Genomic DNA, 20,556 nt, shown 5'->3' with positions numbered 1-20,556 from the left:
GTTTTTATTTTATTTGTAATATGTCTGAAGTTGATCCACGTTGTTTTTTTGGCATTCACAATGAGTCTGTTTTCATTAAACCATCTGTCTGCTTCGTCTGTTGCTAATGTGACATTCTCCTGTAAGTCAGCTTCACTATTTGCTTTAACAAACAAACTTGTATCATCAGCGAACAGTACTGCCTCTGCTTCAGATAGTTGACTTGGTAGGTCATTGATAAATATTAAAAACAGTAATGGCCCTAATACAGATCCCTGGGGTACTCCATACAAAACTCTCTCGAATTTTGATGAATATGTCCTATCTGCCTGGCTTATCTCCACCTTCTGATACCTGTCTGACAGATATGATTCAAACCATTTGTGGGCAACTCCACGTATCCCATAGGCATATAACTTCCTAAGCAGTAACTTATGGTCGATGACATCAAAGGCCTTTGATAAGTCTAAAAACAATCCACAATTTAATTCTTTTCTGTTTATGGAATTTAGAACAAGTTGCAAAAAATTGAAGACAGCTGTTTCAGTTGATTTATTTTTACGGAAACCATTTTGCGCATTAACCAATATTCTATTCTTAATAAGAAATTTGTATAGTCTCTGATACATTATCCTTTCTATTATTTTTGAGAAACCTGACAACATTGATAAAGGCCTAAAGTTACTAACATCATATTTATCACCATTCTTGTAAAGTGGCTTTATAGTAGACATTTTAAGTTTTGATGGAAACACCCCTGTCTTAAAAGATTCATTTATAATTTCAGTGAGATGCGAGGCTATGTTTCTTGCACTTTGCTTAATGACTTTGTCAGGAATCTCATCACACCCACATGACATTTTATTTTTTAACTTATTTATAGCATTTAGTACCTCTGAATCAGTTACTGGATAAAGGAACATTGTCATGTCATTCATGGGGATTTTTACCTTGCTATTGGAATTGCATTTACTTTTAATTAAATTTATGGCTATATTTGTGAAATGTTCATTAAATATGTTGGCAATCTGAAGTGGGTCCTTAACAGTTTTACCCCCACTTTTAATGACAAAGCTGGTATCTTTTCTTTTGTGTCTACCTATATTTTTATTTATTACCTCCCAAGTTGACTTCATTTTGTTGTTACCTTTCTCAATATAGGTATCATTATCAAGCTTCTTAGCTGCAATTATTACTTTCTTGTACAGGCTTCTATAACATTTCACATGTGCTTTCAGTACTACATTCTTCCTGGCTGATTTATTTAACTTTCTGAGAGTGTCTGATGATTTTCTAATCCCCTGTGTAACCCATGTTTTGGTTTTATGTTTATTTTTGACTCTTTTTATAGGAAAGGCAACATCGAAGCAGTGTTTGTAGCTTTCAAGGAATGAGTCAAACATAGTGTTGACATCACCACTTGATTCAGTCCCCCAGTTGTTATTTTCCAGAATGTAATTAAAAATTCTTATGCTGTCATCATTTATAAATCTCCTTTCCCTGTAATTATTATTGATAACAGGGTCCTTGTAAGATGTGATATTTAAACTCAATTTGATACCCTTGTGATCCGAGAAACCAGTGTCAATTACTTCAGTGTTATATTCACACTTGTCCTTGTTTATAAATACTTGATCTATTATAGTTTCAGACATATTTCCGCATCTGGTAACTTCATTTACAGTTGCCATCATATTATGACACAAAAACAAATTGCACAGTTCCTGCTGTCTACTACAATCATTCTTAAAGTTAACATTAAAATCACCAAGAACAATTACATTATGTTTAAGTTCATTCAGCAGTCCCTCAAGGTTTTCCATAAAAATGGCAAAGTTGCCCAGTGGTGATCGGTACAAACACACAATAGTAATTTTTAATTTGGTTAGTTCACATATACTGTATTCAAAATCTTTTTCTATGCATTTTAGTTTACATTTAATTTCTCTTGATTCTACCCCTGTCCTAACATAAATACATGTCCCACCCCCTTTATGGTTGATTCTACAAAATTTGCTAATCATTTCAAAATTTGGAATAATTATGCTAGACGCTTGCATTTCTTTTACCCAGTGTTCACTTATGCATAGTATGTTAATGTCTTTTAGATAGTCAGTTAATAGAACTTCTATTTCAGCTAATTTACTTTCTAGTCCTTGCACATTTTGGTATACAACTGTTAAAGTTTCATGTAGTGGATTTGCTGCACTATTTACCTTTGTACTTTCTTGTTGCTGACACTGTAAAGATTCTGCCTTTTCTTCTTCTTCAAATTGCGAAGATCCCATAAAAAATAGTCACTACGCACAGCAGCTCTTCTTATCCTGAGGCTCTTCCTTTGAGATGTCTGCAGAGCAGCTGATGAGTTTCTGGATCTAATTGAATGGTTCTTGGCTGTTGGTGTGGTTGCAGTCCTAGTTACAAGTGAGCATGAAGCATTAAGTGTGTTGAATGTGCTGACAGCTTCATCCTTGGAGATTTCAGGTGCACATGAGTTTACACCAGGTTTGTAGGCTTTCTCATCTGAAGAAATTGTTTCCTCTTCAATTCTGCTAGATGTTCCTGACATTTCTGCTGGTACCCCATATTCTACACCTCCTTCAGATACTGGTACCGGTATGTTAGGTATCTCTCTCATCTTAGACGTTTCCTTGCAAATTTCAGTTATTGAGTTGCTTTGTATATTAGTATATTTCATCCTGACTCTCTGCATCCGATTGGTTAGGAATGTAGCAATCCAGTTGTTTGCAATTCCTCTGATACCGTAGTGTTCTAATTTTTCCAGTAATATTTTGTGGTCAAGTGTCAAAAGCCTTTGACAGATCCAGAAATATGCCTGTTATGGGTTGTTTTCTATCTACCAGTTCTAAAAGCGTATTTATGCAATCATATACTGCAGTTTCAGTAGATTTGTTGCTTCTGAATCCATGATGAGCTAAACTTAGTAAATCTTTTTTTTTTTTTCAATGAAGTCCATCATTTTTTTGGACATAATTTTTTCAAAAACTTTACAAAAGCAGGATGAGATTGAGATAGGCCTGTAGTTATTCATATCTTTATTATCACCTTTTTTGAAGACAGGAATTACTTTAGAAAGTTTCAGAGCTTCAGGGAAGATACCTGCCTGGAGAGAACAGTCCCAGAGGTGAGTTAATGGTTCAGCAATTGTGTGTTCACAATTTTTGATTACAGCTGCTGGGATACCATCAATTCCAGCTGAATGTGAATTTTTTAACTCTCTGAGGGCTTTTGCAACATCATTTTCAGTGACTTTGGTAATGAAAATTGACTCTGCACATGTGTGATATTTTTGGTTTGCTGGTTGGTAATTTGTGTTAGGATTATTTTGGACCAGATTTTCAGCTAGGCTTGTAAAGAAGTTGTTGAATGAGTTCACCACAACTTCAGGATTAGATATAGATTCATTGTGGAGTTTGATTTCTATGTTCGTATGTGAAGTTTCATTTCCCTTCTTTCCCTTTTTATGATATTCCACATTGCTTTTACTTTATTGCTGGATTTGTCAATGTACTCATCATTCTGCATCCTTTTTGCTTGTCTCATCACTCTTCTTAGGATACATGTGTAGTTTTTATAGTATTCTGTTAGTTGGGGGGGGGGGGGGGGGGGGGAGGGGTCACTACTTTGTTTACATAACATGTGGAGTATTCTTTTATGTTTGCAAGAGATTTTTACAGCTGGTGTAATCCAACTCTTGTTTCTATTATTATTTATTCTTACTGGTTTTTGTGGAAACGCCTCTTCAAAGTGGTGGATCATTTTGTCAAGAAATATGTTGAATTTCATGTTGACATCATTGGCTGTGTACATCTCTGTCCACTTTTCTTTACTAAGGAGGGTATTTAGCTTGTTCAAGTTCTCTTGGGTGAAAAACCTTCGTAAAGTTTTAGGAGGGACTGGGTTTGAGGTATCTTTGCTAACATCGACCTTTAGAATGACAGCCTGGTGGTCACTGAATCCTGCATTGTATACTTCTAGAGTTGGGTTAAGTTTATTTCTATTTGCAAAAATTTGATCTAGAGCTGTCTTGGATCTGGGTGTTATTCTAGTGGGCTCGTTTACAAGGCCATGCAGATTATAAGTTTTTGCAATGTTAATCAATGTTTCCCTGTTTCTGTTGTGGGTGAGAAAGTCTATATTAAAGTCACCACATATAATCACCTCCTGTTTCCACTGACTTATTTTGGATAGAAACAAGTCCATTTGTAACAGAAAATCATTAATACTACTGGAGGGGGGACGGTAGATTGTAGCTACAATTAAATTTAGATCTGTAAGCTTTATGGCTGCACATTCAAAGATCTTATCTGTTCCTATTTCCTTTAGGGTAGGAAGTGGGCTATATTCAATGTGTTGTTTAATGAAGATGGCAACCCCACCATGTCCATCATTTGATCTGGAGTAGTGTTCACACAATTTGAAGTTGGGTAGTGAGATTAGCTTAACCACATCAATGCAGAGCCAGTGCTCTGCTAGGCATACTACTGAGATATCACTGAGTTCACTGGTCAGCAAAATGCTTAAGTCATCAGTTTTGTTGCTCAAGGATTGGACATTGTGATAGTTGTGCTGGTTCTGTTGGTCATCCTTGACAGCCATCTCATCTTCCAGGTGGGCCTGAAAAGTATCCACATGCACTTCACACTGTTGAGGCATCACACTGATGTTTTGGAGGGATGTCTCGATAATGTTCACCATCACATTATTGATCCTTTCAGGTTCCTGGCCTTTCTGAGGGGTCAGGGGGTTTGTGTTTCGTCTCTGTGACTTCGTGACCCATTTGTCTAGTGTAGTTTGCACAGTATGGCCACTATTACTCTTTTTATTTCCCATCTTGTTTGTCTTTATCCAATTGCTTATTAGCGTCTGTTTATGGTTTCTGATTTTTGGTTTCTTATTGTCACCCATAGTTATCAGGAAGGCCAGTCTATTGCAGATAATCTCCTTGCCACATTTGTTTAGGTGTATGCCATGTGTTGTGAAGGGGTTTCTGGCTAGTCTCTCTATTTCAAAGTTCACAGCAATTCTTTTTTTGTACGCGTGTTTAGCTAAATTCAGAGCCTGTATCAGATGGAGGTTTGCAGTATTAATTTTACTATTTAAATTTTGAACATCATATCTCCTGGGTATAGGATATAACAATATTTACCAAGTGTGGTTTTATTCAATAACTATATCTTTCTCTCATCTTAAAGTATCAGATAGCAATAAACCTAAAAATTTTATGCAAGATTTTTGTTTAATAATACAGTTCCCTATCTTTACTTTAAGCCTATTTCTGACTTTGCTTCTTGTGTGCTTGAAATTAATTCATACAGTTTTCTTTCTATTTACAATTAAACAGTTTTTCACTTAAAACTTCCCGGCTGATAGGCCGTGGTCGAAGCATAAAACTCTCCCCTGACGTTTTGTCTCTGACTGCCGGAGGCAAAACATCAGGGGAGAGTTTTATACTTCGACCACGGCCTAACAACCCGGAAGTTTTAAGTGAAGACAATACCAGCCATGAAAGCTTACATTGTATAACTAAACAGTTGTCCATAAATCATTTCTCTGCCTCATCTATTGTTGCAGTCACTTTTTCTCATAAATCTGCATCACTTGCAAACCTTCATGCTTCACTGTTTTAAAGAAAATACATCATCACAATATTTATAGCAACAGAAAAATGTCCTGAATTTTCTGTCTATATTTAAAGTTGTGTCTTTGTCCCATTTCAGCTTCTGCAGCATATTATTAAAACTCACTGAGTCCTCTCTGTATATATTTTTCCACTTACACGTGTTTTTTTAATTAAACTCTTCAGTTCCAACTTATTTTAGTCTCTGTTGCTTCAGTATCACAATTACAAGTCTGTCTGTTTATGAATACTTAATCAGTTACTGTAAAACACCACTGCCTATATCTAATGACTCTCTACTGCTTTGCAATTGTACGAAATGAAGAGATTTGTCAAATGGCCTTTTTGTGCACTATTGTTTTTAAAATCATGAATGAAATCATCCAGCACGATTGTGCATTTTGACCTGTGTCACTATCCATTTAGAAGATTTCTATTTTTTTATGAATAAGGGAAAATTATCTGCAAGTATATTTCACTGTCTGTCAGCTGACAGGTACAGTATTCAAATTCTTTTTCTGTGTATTTCACCTTGTTAAGGTAATTTCTAACATAAATACATATAGTTCCATAAAAACACAATATTTATAGCAACAGAAAAATGTCCTGAATTTTCTGTCTATATTTAAAGTTGTGTCTTTGTCCCATTTCAGCTTCTGCAGCATATTATTAAAACTCACTGAGTCCTCTCTGTATATATTTTTCCACTTACAGGTGTTTTTTTAATTAAACTCTTCAGTTCCAACTTATTTTAGTCTCTGTTGCTTCAGTATCACAATTACAAGTCTGTCTGTTTATGAATACTTAATCAGTATGCCGGGAAAGCTTTAAACATCACATAAATACATATATCTCCACATCTATACCTTTCTTTGTAAAAGCTACTGATCATTCCAAAATTGAGAATTTTAGATGTACAGTCTTGTAACCAGTAATTATTTATGCATAATACACAGACTTGCCTTAGGTCTTCACTTAATAAGCATCAAGTGTATCTAATTTGTTACTTAACCCCTGTACATTCTGAACTAACTCTAATAGAATTTTGACTTAACATGTTAGATGTACAACATATCTTAATGGTTTTTGGAGACCTCTTTGGCAATAAAAATCTTTCAGGTTGATTTATTCATCCACGGATCACATTACAGAGGTATAATATTTGTCATTAAAATACAGTGAAAATAAATAGCTCATAAACATACATACACACAGAATATGAAAGGAAAGGAACCACCCCAGAATTTGCATGAAATGATTTATGAAAACCACCAAAAATCTAAATCAGTCAGACTGATCATACCAAACTCCATCCTCCAGAATATAGCTTCAGTATCTTAATGGCAGCACTGCCTCATTTAACTGATCAATATTGAACAATATTCTTTTATTTACACAAAATTTACTATCTAGGTAACTTACGATCTTGAAACATATTTCTGCCCTTCAGCACTAAATGACAGCCACAGGTGATTCCTGAACCACCAACATGCCCTATTCCTTTCGCACTACCTCTATTCTGCTCAGAAAACTGAATCCAAGCCTGTAAACATACCACTATACTAGTGCAAATCTTCGTGTCCTCCCCTCAGCCCACTTGAAAATCTGTGATGACTTAGCTGCCTCCCATTTCTTCTAATTGGGCATGTTGAACTTCCTTCTGCTGCTGGGAGCATTAGTCCTACAGTTGTTGTGGCTGCTGATCCTGGTGAGGTGGTTGCAGATCCTGTTGAAGTTTCCTCTGCTGTCACATTGGTTAGTGTAGCTGGTCCTCAATATAATACTTATGTTCTTTTTATGGCTATCTTTCAGAGATGCATGACAGTTAAAGACAGAGGACCTTTGCTTGAGGGTGGTGTGAGGTGGTGATGGGAGGGAGTTAAATTTTATTAGCCTATTTATTTTACCATATAAATCTCGTTTCCAGTACATTCATTGTACCCAAGACATTGGGTAGAGAAACCCTTTTAGATGTTGGTTTTACAATCACCAAACATGTCATTTAAATTTTTATAACTAATTGGATCCATATAGTAATAATCATAATTTGATTATAGACTGTACACTTGTAACTTATTTCTACAATTAAAAGCATGTATACAATATTGCTAGACTGAATAAAACCTGTTTTGCAGTAGGTAGACTGTGACAAACTTTATAAAGTTTAGTACTTCAGGAAGAGGTTTTACATGTCTGGGTAATCTGTTCTATAGCTTTATTCCTGCTTGATATACACCTTTTTGGGATAATGTGGTATTGCAATGACTGATATAAGAACGTGAGGAAAAGTGGATGTTAAATATCTGTTGTTGATAAGGCCAGATGGACTTGTACTGGACAAACGTAAGTAAGGGGCGACATCAGCTCTAGTCTTCCTTAAGAAATAAAACAGGCTTTCGTGTATGATGATTTTTGGAAACCAAGCAAAACAAATTCATTCTTTTGTAAATGTAGCCACGTTTAGAAAAACACGTTAAAAGTACTCTCCTATAGCTGATACGATGTATCGCCAACTGTAATTACAATCATAAAGGCGCTTCAGTGAAGTTCTGGAATTTACCTGTGACCACACATTCGTTGAACTTCGCGGCTTGTTTAATTTACTGTGTGGATAAAAGACTATCTTCTATATTTGTAGTCGCATCACCAGTACAATTTAAAGCGACCGCTGTCGTTCACAACACAATTTAGAGCGTCAATTTTTCTCATAGACGTATGTATTTGTAGTACTTTCAAAGATTATTTAATTTGGCGGGTTGTATCTTCGCCCCGTTTTCAAAGCAATAGTGAGATATGAACCTAAAATGGCGGAGACTTTCGCCAGGAGAGAGTGCTTCTGCTGTACATTTAATGAATCTGATGTTTCCATTGTATTTAGATTAGATTGTTGACTGAAACTATGTTATATAGGTTAGTTAAAAAGTATTTGCTCGATAAGTTTCCTTGACTGAAACCACATATTGATACGTGAAAGCGGAACTTGGAAAATTTGTTTACGGTCACATTTCATGAATTTTGTAGTCTTTATGTCGTTACAGTTACTTGTAAAGAGTTCATCGGGTAGAGAGAACATTTGTTTGTACAGACTATTACGTATTTTAAAGACTGCGACCAACCAAACACGCCAATCTTCCGTTTTCATTGACAGCAGCAGACGTGTCTGACGGCGTGTTGTTCTGTGTGACAAAATCTCCAATTTCGTGATCACTGCCCGACAATCAAGAATGGAATAGTTTTTCCTGAAATGAATACACATTATAAGTGTCCAGTGCTTTTGATACGCTACGGTGTGAAGTTTTAAGTGATGGTTCGGTGTTAAAATCTTTGGCATTTTATGAGCACGGACTAGTTCTGCTGTGTATTAGTGGTGTGCATTTCGAGAGTCGTTGGAAATGTAATTTGGCAACAACATTTGTTTACTGCATGCATGTCAAAATGGAACAGCAGTTTTTCCAAAATGTGAATGGTGCTAGGACGATGGCACCCGATGTAAATATTCAGTACATTGACACTGTAGATGGCGCCCTTCAGTATATTGTGAACCAGACGGGATCGGAACATCTGATTGCTATAGATCAGTCTACCGGCAGAGCACTGCAGATTGGATGCCCATCGCGCCAACTAATCATAGACAACTCATCTGGACAGTGAGTAAAACTAACACATTAAAATCAGAAGTTTAGCACACATATATGAACGAAGTAGAACAGACAGGTTTATTATGTTCCTGCTCATAATAAATAACAAAGGAAGTTTTGCTACAGTCACATAATTTCTACTGCTAGGTTTTAAGAATTTTAACAAACGAATTTTAGACCATCACCTCTGCCATTTTCACATTTTTGTAGGACCTTGCAAGTAACAAACATGTAACATTTGGACACAACAGTCAGCAGTAATTAGTGTACCACGAAGTAATTTACCCTTATGTTTACATCGCTCGTTAATTTCGTGTTGTGTGTTTGTGTATTTCAAATGTTTATATCAAAACTAGAAACCATACAGGAAACAAAAATAAACGAAGAGGAGTACTCAACATAAGAGCTTTTCTGCACCAACAACGCTATGTGTCACGTTGCATTTCCTTCTTTTATTTGGGATCTAGGCAGTGAGGTTATTAACCAATATTTAGTAGGTGATCAGAAAATGTTCAGAATCAGTAACCAAGTCTGCACTGTCTGTTGTTTCTATTGGACGAAAAAGTCATCTGTCATGAAGTAAAGTTTGTAGTGGTTACATTACTAATAGGGCCTATCTTTGCAGTTCACTTTAATGTGTTAACTGGAAATCTGAATTGCTTTGATAATTATTATGACTTTGCTACTACTATTACTGCTATTTCTCTCTCTCTCTCTCTCTCTACTGACTTACTTACTTTTTTAATGTATTTTAAGCATTTGATATACATGGCATGCAACAAGCATTTTGCGTCACTGATGGTTCAGCTGATTAAAATTTTTGTGTATGGACATATGTAACATATAGGTCATATTGACATATCTTGAAAAGTAGTAACTATTGGGGTACCAATGTTCTAGATTGAAGGGAACAAATGGCAAAGAAAGAACAAATACACTAATTTGTTCGTAAATGAAATTGCTACCTAATCTTCTGGTTATATGAAGGATTCCATGAGATAAACATTGAATTGTATATAGATATGGCACTACATACTGACACTCAGTCCATGACATGATACAGAAAGTCTATGTGGAGTTCCCTATTGTAAGTGTGAGTTACAGTTTTAAAAGTTTGTGAGAATTTTGTAAGTTGTTGCAGTTTCAGATATGAGAATAGTGGGAAATTGGTATTTAGATTTGTCTAAGTTTATTGCAAAAAGTAATGTCATGATTGCAATACTACTGACACAAAAAGGAATAGGACATTTAAGTCAAATTTTGAAGTTAACTTGCTTGAATATGCTCGGGAGTCTCTGGCACCCTCCTGTGGAAGTGTCCAGGAAAGTTGTGATGAGAGTACATCAATGTGATGAGCGTTAGAGGCTATGTATGGCATGTACAATTGTAAATAATTGTATTAAAGGAGGATGGCTTTTAGATCATAGTACTGGTAGCCATTGGATTTTCTCCTCACTGTACTTTTGATGTGTCATGTGCCTTTGTTTTATGATGAGGGATGTTGTTCAGTTATACTGAAATTGGGTCAACGGAAGCATCAGATTCCACCCATCTGCTTTGACCCATGACGTAAGAGTGTTGTGGTTCCACTCTCTCTCTCTTGTAATGTTTTGTGTATTTATTGTGTCTAGATTGTGTTTTAATTTACATAGATAAGTTTGAGTTTTTAATTTTTGAGGCGGTGTTATTTTGGTTTTGGTTTTCATAATTGTAGGTGTTAGTTTTTTCATATCAGTAGTTATAGGCCTAGTTGACCTTTAAAGGTCAAGGGAAATGACCGATTCCTATTTTCATATGTAGATATAGGTGTTTCGGTACTGTCAGCTGTGGTCAAGGGAAATGTCTGATTCCAATTTCCATAGTTTTTGCTTTAGGTGTTGGTGTTTTGGTATCGTCAGCAGTTGTTGACCTATTATATAGGTCAAGGGAAGTGTCCGATTTGTGTAGATTTTTGTAATCTCCCCCCCCCCCCCCCCCCCATCATCTTGTGTGTTTCGGGATCTTTATTATTATTATTTATTATTATTATTATTATTATTAGTATTTTTTTTTTCCCCGTCCCTAAAACCCCCAATTTCCCGCAGTTGCCCCGTTAGTTTGATTGTATTTTTGGATGGAGATGTTATTGTCTTATTTATATGTATTTTCGTGTTTGTTGCCGTGTTTATGTAGTGATATCGTAGGTGCCATATTGGAGATACTTAGAATAGAATAGCCATTTCTGTCATATTGATGACGTCATGGGTCAAAGCAGACAGGTGGAATCGTGCACTTCCGTATTCCCCTGAAATTGGGGTTAAGCAAGCGTCAATTGTAAATTAAGCAGATGTCTTGCATTTTCCAAAGTTACAGACACACAACCAACTTTATTCAAGTGCAGTGGCCCTATATGTTGTAAACATATAGGGCTGACTTTAGTGTTACCCGTGTGACTAAATTTTGTTCATTGCATTTGGGGTGAAACTGCCTAAAACTTTTTTTTTACGGCCTACACTAAAGAATACGAGTTAAAGTGTATTTGATCCAGGACGTAGAAGAATTACATGTTACAAAATAACATACTATAATACAATAGTTAGGATTTAGTTTAAAAATGCATTTCATGAAATTAATAAGTTGTTAGTTGTAGATGACACTTCGGCTTTTTAACTCTGAGAATGTATCTCACTAAATGGATGTAGAAAACGTTATCCCACAAGCATGGTGACACAGTGGTTAGCAAAGTGGACGTGCATTCGGGAGGACGAAGGTTCAAACACATGTCCGGCCATCCTGATTTAGATTTTCCTTGATTTCCCTAAATCACTCTAGGAAAATGCCGAAATGGTTCCTTGGAAAGGGCATGGCCAACTTCCTTTCCCATCCTTCCCTAATCTGATGGGGCCAAGGACCTAGCTGTTCGATCCCCTCTCCACCAACCAAAACATTACCCACATTGACAAACTGCCTATTGGCTTCTGTCTCGGGTTCTTCGGCCGACGTTCATCTAATGATTTTTCTGACATTTCGCCAGCACGAGTAGCTGGCATTGTCAAAGCTTCACCCTCCATTGCTGGTGGTGAACTGGAGGCGAGCTCGCGGCCGCAGACTATATGTACCTGGCGCGCCAATGTCCGAGGGCTTCTCCGCGGTCATTTCCGGTGCGGTTCTCCTCTTGCTACCTGCGACGGCCGTTCGCTGTAGTACGGGAAGCCAGGGTCCGTTTACCTTAAGGCTTTCCTCTTTCTTGTTGAAACTGTTCGCGTGTTTTTGGATTTCTACAGCTTCTCTGAACAGGCGCGTGTGATAGTGCTTCTCTACAGCCAGAACTTCCGTGCCGGCGAATTTTATTACGTGGTCGGTCTCATTCAGTGCGTGCTCTGCCACGGCCAATTTCTCCACCTGCCCCAAACTGCAATGTCGCTTATGCTCTTTGATCCTGGTGTTAATTGATCGTCCAGTCATTCCGACATAAACTTTTCCGCATGTGCATGGTATATGGTATATTCCCGACATTGCAAGTGGGTCTCTTTTCTCCTTCGCCGATCTAAGACGCTCTTTGATTTTCTTTGTCGGTTTGAAAATCGTCTTTATGCCGTGTTTGTGCAATATACGGCCAATTCTGTCCATCACTCTGGGAATGTATGGCAGAAAGGCCGTACCCGACATTTCTTTTTCTGGTTCCTTACTTCGCCGAGTGTTTGACTCTGTTACACTTCTAATGTAATTTGTTGAGTACCCATTGCTCCTCAGAACAGTTTCCAGGTGTTGCATTTCTAGTTTGAGGTGTTGAGGCTCACATATTCGTCCTGCTCTCGTTAAGAGTGTACTAATCATGCCTCTTTTCTGGCTCGGGTGGTGGTTTGACAGCTTGTGCAGGTATCGGTCCGTGTGTGTCGGTTTTCGATACACGCTGTGTCCCAGGTTTTCGCCATCCCTTGTGACCAGCACATCTAGAAATGGCAGTTTCTTGTCCTTTTCTACTTCCATGGTAAATGCTATGTTGGCATGGAGGCTGTTCAAGTGTCTCAGGAATTCACCGAGCTGTTCTTCACCATGGCTCCACACCACGAAAGTATCATCGACGTACCTGTACCACACCTTAGGTTTGCAAGTCGCCGAGTCCAGTGCCTGTGCTTCGAATTGTTCCATGAAGAAGTTGGCCACCACTGGACTGAGAGGACTACCCATGGCGACGCCTTCCAGCTGTTCGTAGAAATCGCCATTCCACGTGAAATAGCTCGTGGTGAGACATGCATGGAAGAGCTTTTTGATGTCTTGCGGGAACATGGAACCGATGTGCTCCAGAGCGTCACTGAGTGGCACTTTCGTAAATAACGAAACAACATCAAAACTGACCAGGATGTCGTTTGGCGCAAGTTTCAGTTTCTTCAGCTTCTCAATGAACCACACCGGAAATGACCGTGGAGAAGCCCTCGGATGTTGACGCGCCAGGTACATATAGTCTGCGGCCGCGAGCTCGCCTCCAGTTCACCACCGGCAATGGAGGGTGAAGGTTTGACAATGCCAGCCACTCATGCTGGCGAAACGTCAGAAAAATCATTAGATGAACGTCGACCAAAGAACCCGAGACAGAAGCCAACAGGCAGTTTGTCAACAAGTGGCTACGAAAGCCTTAACAATTTTGTATTACCCACATTATAATTAATTCTTCTTTTTAGAGTTGTGATTTACACATAGGCCCACATGTCTTTAGATTCACTAGAGAATATCCTTAGGTAACCTAAAACAGCCCACAATTGCAGTCCTGGTCTTGTGTATTTTGGCTAATGTGCTATATTCTACTGCAGGAACCTAAGAACTACTGTAAAATCATGAATGGCTAAGAAAAGAAACATTAAGAAAGGCAATATACAATTTTTGTCAAAGAGTAAGCTACGAATTTGAGTTGAACAGAATGCAAAGATAGATAAAATATTATTTTAATAAAAGTTCCAATGCTGCATCATTGGCAATATAATTTGCTTGATGATATGACATGAAGCTTGTATAAGACGTACATTAGTTTCCTTTAGATTTTCATTTGTGTATGATGTGTCACAGCATCATAAGCATGCATAATTTTAATGTGAGACAGTTTTAGTGTAGTAGTGAACCTTTGAATGCTTTGACAATATCAAACAGTGGAAAATCTGGGAAGGAATAATGGCAGTATTATGGAAAGGATAGATTGCTACCCACCATATAGTGTAGACGATATGTCTTCTTCTAAGGTAAAAACACACATGACCATTGTCTCTGGCTGCTGAGGCCAGTCTGTGTTATTGGGTGTAGGTTTGTGTAGCTTCCTAGGGGCAAGTAATTACAAGCAGACTAGTTGGTCTTGAATGCCCATTTTGATCAGTAAGCAAGAGTAATTTAGACTCCAGAGGGAGTCAGTTGGATCGAAAGATTTCCGGTCAAATAACTCTACTATCAGAGGCAGTGGCTGTTTCAGTAAATACCTGATCTCTTTAAGGTAAGTTAGCTCTTGGGATATAATTGATGGTGAAAACAAAGTTCTCTCTCCTATAAAGAGAAGAAACTATGCTCTAGTATTGACAATTGAAGTAAAAGTGTAGGAAGAAAGACACTCTTCCCGTATGGGAAAACGCATGTAAATATTTAGTTACGTTCAGATAACATAACAGAAGGGATTAATTAGAAACCTAAAAACATAGTGTTAAGTTGACACTCTAGATATGTACACTGTACTGATTTGATGAAATAGTAATGGTCCTTAAAAAACCTGAATCAATGTTTCAAGAAAACTAGTTAAGAGGTCAATTTACACACAATAGGTTAGACTCACAAAAAATGGAAAGTAATAATATCTAAGAGATGAACTCTGATGCATTACTGAATCTCAAATTTTACGCAAATCACTATTTGATGGATACTCCATAGTTGCCACATACAAGTTCAGGCATATTGCTCATAGAAAATTGTTACTTTTGTGATGCAAAGGCCACAGTTATCACAAATGCTTAGTTGAAAAGGATTACGTGTATACAGGAGAGACAAATAAGAGAGCTTATGTAGTTTAGTGTTTCTCACACTCACTCAGTCATAGGAGCAGCATATATGAGGGTCAACGGCCTTAAAAAAAAAAAAAAAAAATTACACACACACTAACTTTTGGTAGCATTTATACCCTTGTGTGATTGAGCAGATACGGATCTTTTGAACGAGGTTCGACCAGCATATAATTGGCATTTGTTAGTTGATATGTTAGCATGATGCTCTTTTTTGTTTGGTTATAATTTGTATGTCTGAGGTACTCCTGGAGCGTCGTGCGACAATGTCGGGTCTCCTTATGATATGCTTGCATCATATGCAGTGCTTCCTCAGAGTCTGCAGCACTGTGCGCCATGCCATTGGACCCTACTGGAAGAGTTCTGTGTCAAGGGGGTTCTCAACGTTCAAAGAATAAATGTGGAAGATTAAATGTAAAACATTTCAGCTAGTAAACAATTGATATTGTTTCCGACTTAAGAACATGTCGCTTTTGTCAATGCAACAATTTGATGTTCAAAAATCTATACATGCCTAATAAAAGAAAGTCATTGTTCAGTATACAGACTTTCTATCAATAGCTTGGAAACCTTGAGACAAGAGTGTGTTTCTTTTTGCATTGTTGTCATTTGACCAGCACTACGGCCTAACTGAAAGTGTTGCACATCGTCGCCTGGAACCTTCACAATGTCAATTGTGAACTAACTGAAATGTTTCACATTGAATCTTCCAGCTGTTCTTGGCAAAGAACTTCTACAGAAGGGTTCCATGGCATGGTGCATGACAGTGCAGATTCTGAGGAAGCGTTGTATGTGACGTAAGCACATTGCAAGGAGACCCCACATCAAACATACAAATTCCCACAAAATGAAAACAGCACCTATATCTACTCTACATCTATACCCTGCAAACCACCCTGAGGTGCATGGCAAAGGGTTTTCCCATTGTATGAGTTACCCATACAAAGTGTTACACCCACATATTTCTATGATTCTGACAGAGACTCAGTGATATTATAGTCATATGATACTATGTTTTTTTGTTTTGTAAAGTGTAAAATTTTACGTTTCTCAACATTTAGAGCAAGTTGCCAATCTTCGCAGCATGTTGAAATCTTATCAAGCTCTGACAGAATATTCATGCAGCTTCTTTCAGATAGTACTTCATTACAGATAACGGCATCATCTGCAAAAAGCCTGATTTTACTCTTAACACTGTCTGCAACAGCAAGGGTCCAAACATACTTCACTGTGTCACATCCGAAGTTACTTCTACATCTGATGATAACTCTCCATCCAAGATCCAAGATAACATACTGTGTCCTAAATAAAAATATGGCATTTCAGTCTTTGATCGCTATTTTTTATTTTGAATGACCGGTTTCAGGCTAGCTGCCCATCTTCAGATCTGTTAGACGAAGTTAAAAATATAATTAACAAGAGAGAAATATCATAGTTTACAAAAAGAAGAAATTTTGGAATGTATTAAATGCCAACATACCATATATTGCATTTACAGAGTAACTTGTCAGTACAGAACTATCGGTTCACTGTCATAACTAAAGTTGTGGCCTTTAACCTGTTAAAAGCTTATGTCGCAGTTTTGGAGAAACCTGATTGGAAACAGTTAAAATGTGCCCTCTACCTATAAGAATTGTGCATATGTTATTTTTTCACTGTACTTATAGGTAGAGGGCACATTTTAACTGTTTCCAATCAGGTGTCTCCAAAACTGCGATATAAGCTTTTAACAGATTAAAAACTTTAGTTATGACAGTGAATTGATAGTTCTGTACTGACAAGTTACTCTGTAACTCCAATATATGGTACGTTGGCATTTAATACATTCCAAAACTTCTTCTTTTTGTAAACTACAATATTTCTATCAGTAAATGTATCTCTCTTGTTAATTATATTTTTAACTTTGTCTATCAGATCTGAAGATGGGCAGCTAGACTGAAACCGGTCATTCAAAATAAAAAAATAGCGATCAAAGACTGAAATGCCATATTTTTATTTAAAGAACGATCACGGAAATCCCACTAAGATAATCATGTCTAGTTTTAATACTGTGTCCTGCCTACCAAAAAGACTCAGTTCTATCACAAATATCCCCATATGATCATACTTTTGATAACTGAGTCAAATGCTTTTCGGAAGGCAAGAAACACTGTATCTACCTGGTTACGTTGAGCCAAAGCTATCAGTATGTCGTGTGAGAAAAGTGTGTGTTGGATTTCACACCTCGCCGATTGGCATTGAGGAGATCATTCTGTTCAAGGTACTTCATTATGTTTGAACTCAGAATATGTTCTAAGATTCTACAACAAATGGTACATATCTATCCAGTGCATGGTTAACTATTCTTTTAAACTAGAGCAAAACTTCCTCTACTTGCTCCTGACCTGTGCTAATATACCACCTAACAAACGCCAATTATATATTGGTTGAATGCAGTTTACATCACAGACTGCTGATGGCACAAATTCTATCCAAAGTCTCATATATGTTAAAAGAAGAAATATCTGTATCCTCGCAGGATGTAGACTTAAAGATATAGTGATAACATGTGTATGTGCTAAATCTGAGACAAGCTAATTCTCTCTTGTTTCAGGCTTGCTTTGAACCTTCTTCTCTCTTTTGGATGGTTTTGTGAAGTAGCCTGCAGTGCAATGCTAATTCATTTCACTGAGAGCAAATCTTCTTGAAGTTTTCTCAGTTTGAAATTATTTGTTGAGGTCTGGGGTGTCTGGGATGAAGCCTTTGTGGAGTTAAGCAATAAGGGAAATAGTGTTGGTGTATTATGACCTTTCCAAGGCCTTTGTTTGTGGCCCATATAATTCTGATTACTGGGCTGAAATGTTAGTGCATTGATGGCATCCATTCCTCTTGTATGGACTGAATCTTGGTTGTGTAACAGCACAGATTATTGATGATTGCACCACAGAAATAATACTTCACTCGAAACAGAGCACATGAAATGTTGAATTTACAAGGTCCGGTGCTGGGTGTGCACTGTTATTGGTCAATATGATTGACTCGATAATTACCAAGAGAGAGAGAGAGAGAGAGATACAGTTAGGAAACTGAACTGTTTGCTGATCACATGGTCGTGATTATCAGGGTTTTGAGTTCAGTAGGGCTGAATACAGCCTAGATGGCTGCTAAAGAGGCCAGCAACTGGTTAATGAGGGGTGATTTAGGTCTTGATCTCACAAAAACTCATTTTGTGCTTATTCAGAGGGACAAAAATGACCTCCTTGACAATAAAAAAGATGAATGATCTTACTCAAGTGAAACTGCATGTGAAATTTGTTACAACCCAGATTGCTATATGTTTCAAATACTTTCAGTCCCTGTCATTTTTTGGAGCATATACTAGTTCAAAGGAGCTGCAGTAAAGTCAGTAGTGCCACTGCTAATTTTACTGTTCTAAATGTACATGAGTAAACATCAATAGTGTATTGCAATTTAGCAACAGTTATTAATTGATCTTGTTTTTAACAACTACTGCACTGTTTTCATGCAAGCCCTACCCTGACTATCTTTTCCACATTTCTGAAGGTTGTCGTTCATGAAAAGATCATATACTGATTTAATGCGAAATTCAAAGTGGGATAACATTGTCCAAAAGTGTACGAGGATTTCATTTTGTGGTACTGCTTCTGTTCCCTTGCAGTGTTTATCTTCCAGAGTCATTGAATCTCTACATAAAATTGGTAGTCTTTGCTGTTGTAATCAATATTTTACTACAGCAAAAGATAACAAATTAGCAATCTTCTTAGGCAATTAATCATGCAATTTTTCTCTCTGGTAGAAAATGCTGTTTTGAATTTTTATGTTTTTCCCTTAGCAACCTAAATATAAGTCAAAAACTGGCTCTTGTTCCATGATTAATCATAGAACTATTAGTAAAATACTTAGTTATGTTTTCTCAGATTTGAATTACAGGTTAGTAGGTTTATTCACTTCATGCAGTAAAGATACCCAGTTTTTAAACAGTTCTTTACAATGAGTCCACCTGCTACTTCTAGTCATTATTCTGAGGCCCTTTACTGCAGTTTGAGAATTGTCCATGTTACATGCCTTCAATACCTGAAAAGACTCAAATAGCTAATAACTGAGTGTACATGGAAATAGTACATCATCATAATACATTGGCTGTTACAAACTGATAGCAGAACACTAAGGGTATAACATGCTGATGACATTCTTTTTGTCAGTATTGTTGTATGATCATTCCATGTTAATTGATAGTCAATATTCATCCCTAAACACTTCTTGTGTTTTACAGTTTCTGTAGATTTAACATACACTGAAAATCCAAAGAAATGGTACACCTGCCTAATATCATGTAGGGCTCCTGCGAGCACACAGAAGTGCCACAACATGACATGCTATGGACTCGACTAATGTCTGAAGTAGTAGTGGAGGAAACTGTCACCATGAATCCTTACAGGGCTGTCCATAAATCTGTAAGAGTTCGAGGGGATGGAGATCTCTTCTGAACAGTACATTGCAAGGCATCCTAGATATGCTCAGTGTTCATATCTGGGGAGTTTGGTGGCCAGTGAAGTGTTTAAACTCAGAAGAGTGTTCCTGGATCCACCCTGTAGCAATTCCAGGTGTGTGGGTTGTCACATTGTCCTGCTGGAATTGTGCAAGTCCATCGGAACGTACAGTGGACACGAATGGATGCAGGTGATCAGACAGTGTGCTTACGTACATGTCATCTGTCAGAATCATATCTAAATGTATCAGGGGTGCCATGTAGCTCCAACTGCACATACTCCACAGCCTCCTCAGGCTTCAACAGTCCCTTGCTGACATGATGGTCCTTGGATTCATGAGGTTGTCTTCATACCCGTACGCGATCATCCACCCGACACAATTTGAGACGGGACTCGTCTGACCAGGCAATGCATTCAGTCATCAACAGTCCAAAGTCACTGTTGATGGGCCCACGCGAGGCATAAAGCTGTGTGTCATGCTGTCATCAAGGGTATCTGAGTGGGCCTTCAGCTTCTAAAGCCCATATCGATGATGTTTCGTTGAATGGTTTGCACACTGACACTTGTCAAAGGCCCAGCATTGAAATCTGCAGCAATTTGTGGAAGGGTTGCACTTTTGTCATGTTGAATGATTCTCTTCAGTCATTGTTGGTGCTGTTCTTGCAGGATCTTGTACCAGCCACAGTGATGTTGGAGATTTGATGTTTTACTGGATTCCTGATGTTCATGGTACACTTGAGAGAAGGTCATATGGGAAGACCGCCACTTCATCAATACCTTGGACATGTTGTCTC

At 37.6% G+C, this 20,556-nt stretch overlaps 1 protein-coding gene across 1 annotated transcript in view; it reads left to right on the top strand.

Annotated features, from left to right (window-relative positions):
• The first annotated feature begins 8,417 nt into the window (after positions 1-8,417).
• The window catches only part of LOC126101386 (putative mediator of RNA polymerase II transcription subunit 26), a 139,467-nt gene continuing 127,328 nt past the window's right edge, over positions 8,418-20,556 (top strand). The window contains exon 1 of the mRNA XM_049912051.1: positions 8,418-9,267. Coding sequence (XP_049768008.1) covers positions 9,044-9,267 — 224 coding nt within the window. The 5' untranslated portion in view covers positions 8,418-9,043. The remainder of the gene's footprint in view (positions 9,268-20,556) is intronic.

Source organism: Schistocerca cancellata, chromosome 9 (genome assembly GCF_023864275.1).
Source record: "Schistocerca cancellata isolate TAMUIC-IGC-003103 chromosome 9, iqSchCanc2.1, whole genome shotgun sequence".
Lineage (NCBI taxonomy): Eukaryota > Metazoa > Arthropoda > Insecta > Orthoptera > Acrididae > Schistocerca > Schistocerca cancellata.
Note: the sequence above shows the minus strand (reverse complement) of the source record. Positions and strands in the feature narration are given on the sequence as shown.